Raw genomic sequence first — 2792 nt, 5'->3', positions numbered from 1 at the left:
CTACCTCTGTACAAATTAATTTTAATACTGATTTCATTTGATTAGTAACTTATTCTTCTTATTCTACTTGTTCTTATTATATGGTTTTATCTATAATTTTTAACAAGCTTATAACATTTTTTTTTTTTTAATTTGACATAAAAGATTACATACTTTTAATAAAGATAGAAAAATGCCATTACAAAGGTAAAAACAAAATTCTACTGTAAATCACTTTAAGGAGTCAAATATCACCTCGTAATGGAAAGGCTATTTTTTTTATCAAATTTTGGTGCTCGTAAATTTTTGACTGTGCTCCTAAATTTAAGTTAGGAGCACAAGCGGTCCTAAAAATAAAAATAAGCGTAGAGCCCTGTGCATATTTGCTTATATTCACCTTTTACGCAGAACAGTGTTGTGAATGTTAACTGGCATATTAACAAGACTAAAAACGAAATGTGACAATTGTTAGGAACCTTAAAAAAAAAAAAAGAAGAAAAAAAAAAAAAAAAAGGTTTTCTGGGGTCGGGGGGCCTACTGTAATGCTGTAGCCCAGGGGCCTTTGGTTATCTTAAGGCGCCCCTGGTTGTGCATATACTCACATTTTTGACATTTTGTCTTGCTGGTAAAATTTATTGAATGGACTGTTTATCCTTCTTCCTTGTTTTCATTTGTGTCATGGTCTACAATGACTAAGGTCTATTTTTAAAACTTTCTTACTGATGTTAATTTACGCAGACTATCACACATGTAGATTCATGGGCACTGCCTGCTAAAACTGAAATAGTCACTGTTTACTGCTTCGTGATCCTCCTCGCTCGCCTGGAGAGGTGAGGAATTCAAATGAGGCAGCCAAAGGTCGTTTCCGTGGAGTTTTTGAGGTGTCCTCCAGAGTGTGTGCACAGGCCTTCTGTCAGGCCGAGCGCCAGTCATCGCATCTGCAGTCGGCTTGCGTCACGGACCGTCACACACACATACACACACATATCCTTGGCTGGGCAACCGAGTGTTATAGTCACAAGATCTGACCTTCACACGCATACGAACCTGTTCTCATCAAATCTAGTCCATCTATCATAGTTCTTCTCTAACACGCACACACTTTCACACAATAGTGCCGGAGGTGTGAATCCTCAGGGGCCTATTGATCTGAGAGAAACTGCACAGCTCACACACATACACAAATTGGCAGTAATCATTACCAGGGGCCAAACTGATGTGGTGGCTAGCGTTAACACCCTCATGCCCACAATGAAAGGCTGGCATTTGACAAAAAGAAAAAGAAATACCATTTAAAGAGATGCTTTTACAGACTCGACTAATCAAACAACCTTTTTCCCCTTTGGCCTTTTAGTGTAGACATGCCCACACACTGCATTCTGTCTCTGTCTCTTACCATTTTTCTCTCCATAGGAGAGAAAGTTGTGTTTCATTTAAATAAAAGTTCATAAAATTCTAGCACTGAAGACGTTTAATCACATAAACACAGTCTGAGACTTTAGATGAGACATTAACTGGGTCTTTTTCTCAAGAGAAACATTTGATGCAGGAGACTTCATCTGTTTTTCATTTAATGCCACTGTTATCTAGTAGAAACAATAAGAGAAATTACACAGATCTCATGTTTTATTTGTCTTTCTAGTAAGTCTTTGTGTATGCTGATACCCTAACATGCTTGAAACGGGTCACATGGTAATAAAGAGTCTTGATGTGGCAAAAAAAAACAAGATGTATTTGTGTTGCTTTCTGAGAACTAAATCACAACTTTAAACACGCACAGACATGTGCACTCACCCTGATGGATTGTCCACCTTCAGAAAAGCCTGGATAACCAGTGGAAACTCATACTTTACTATGTACAAGTAGCTGGACATGGCTATGAGAGGAGAAAGAGAGAGGACGGCTGTGAGATTCATACACACGCACTCACATATACAGTAAACAACCTAATCCAGGACGCATTCGTCCACTCCAGGGGATTGTGGTTATTATCCTGGAAGCAAATGTCACAGTAAAGAAGAGAATCAGTTCTATTTTTAGTTTTTATAAACATGTACCAAATGCCAGCTCGGGGTCTTTTTCCATCACTGTAGATTAAGTCACAGTTCAGCTTTTAAAAAATAATAAAATCATGTTATACATCTTAAAATAATGTTACACAACAGGCCTGAGACTGAGATTCATTTAATTACTTTATATTTATTAATAGTAATTAACTAATTTATCAGAAATCTTGGAATAACCTATAAAAATATTCAACATTTTTTTAAAGAAAATTATTTATATTTCCAATAATAATCAGCAGATAGACTGTACTATGATTATTTGTAGTGCAATAGAACACAGCCTGTGTACAACCCTGAGGAAACAGGGAGGACAGGTTACCATGATAATGAATAAATTAAAAATAACTGATGACCTAGAGTGTAAATGAGAAACAAATGGCATTGCTATCTATCCAAGTCCAGTCACTCTATCTGCAGAGGTGTATACGTGTGCTGTGCCCTTGACAGGTCACAAAGCAATACATTGTGTCTCCTAACGTTTGACAATCTCACCTCCAATGTTCTGCAGGGTGATCGCAATGCCGGCAGCTATACACATATATATATATATATATATATATATATAAATTACATGAACTTATAACTGAATAATTTAGAATTAAAAAATTAAACAATTTCATTGTATATCTAAATAATTTCTAAACATGCTATGGTTATATTAATTAATACAAAGTATAAAACAAAAAAATATAACAGGCCTAATTCTAAGAGTTGAAAAGAGGCTGTAGTCTCAGTAAGGTGGAAAAA

General features: G+C 35.9%; 1 protein-coding gene across 1 annotated transcript in view; it reads right to left on the bottom strand.

Moving 5' to 3' along the window:
- LOC107677487 (sodium-coupled neutral amino acid transporter 3-like) overlaps positions 1–2583 on the bottom strand; it is a 20451-nt gene extending 17868 nt beyond the window's left edge. The window contains exons 1-2 of the mRNA XM_016472407.1: positions 2538–2583; positions 1774–1855 (exon numbers count right to left, since the gene is read on the bottom strand). Of these exons, the coding sequence (XP_016327893.1) occupies positions 1774–1855; positions 2538–2583 (128 nt within the window). The remainder of the gene's footprint in view (positions 1–1773; positions 1856–2537) is intronic.
- Positions 2584–2792: the final 209 nt, after the last annotated feature.

The sequence above is a fragment of the Sinocyclocheilus anshuiensis genome, unplaced genomic scaffold (assembly GCF_001515605.1).
Source record: "Sinocyclocheilus anshuiensis isolate Anshui unplaced genomic scaffold, SAMN03320099.WGS_v1.1 scaffold660, whole genome shotgun sequence".
Taxonomy (NCBI): Eukaryota; Metazoa; Chordata; class Actinopteri; order Cypriniformes; family Cyprinidae; genus Sinocyclocheilus; species Sinocyclocheilus anshuiensis.
This window is presented reverse-complemented; position numbering and strand designations above follow the sequence as displayed.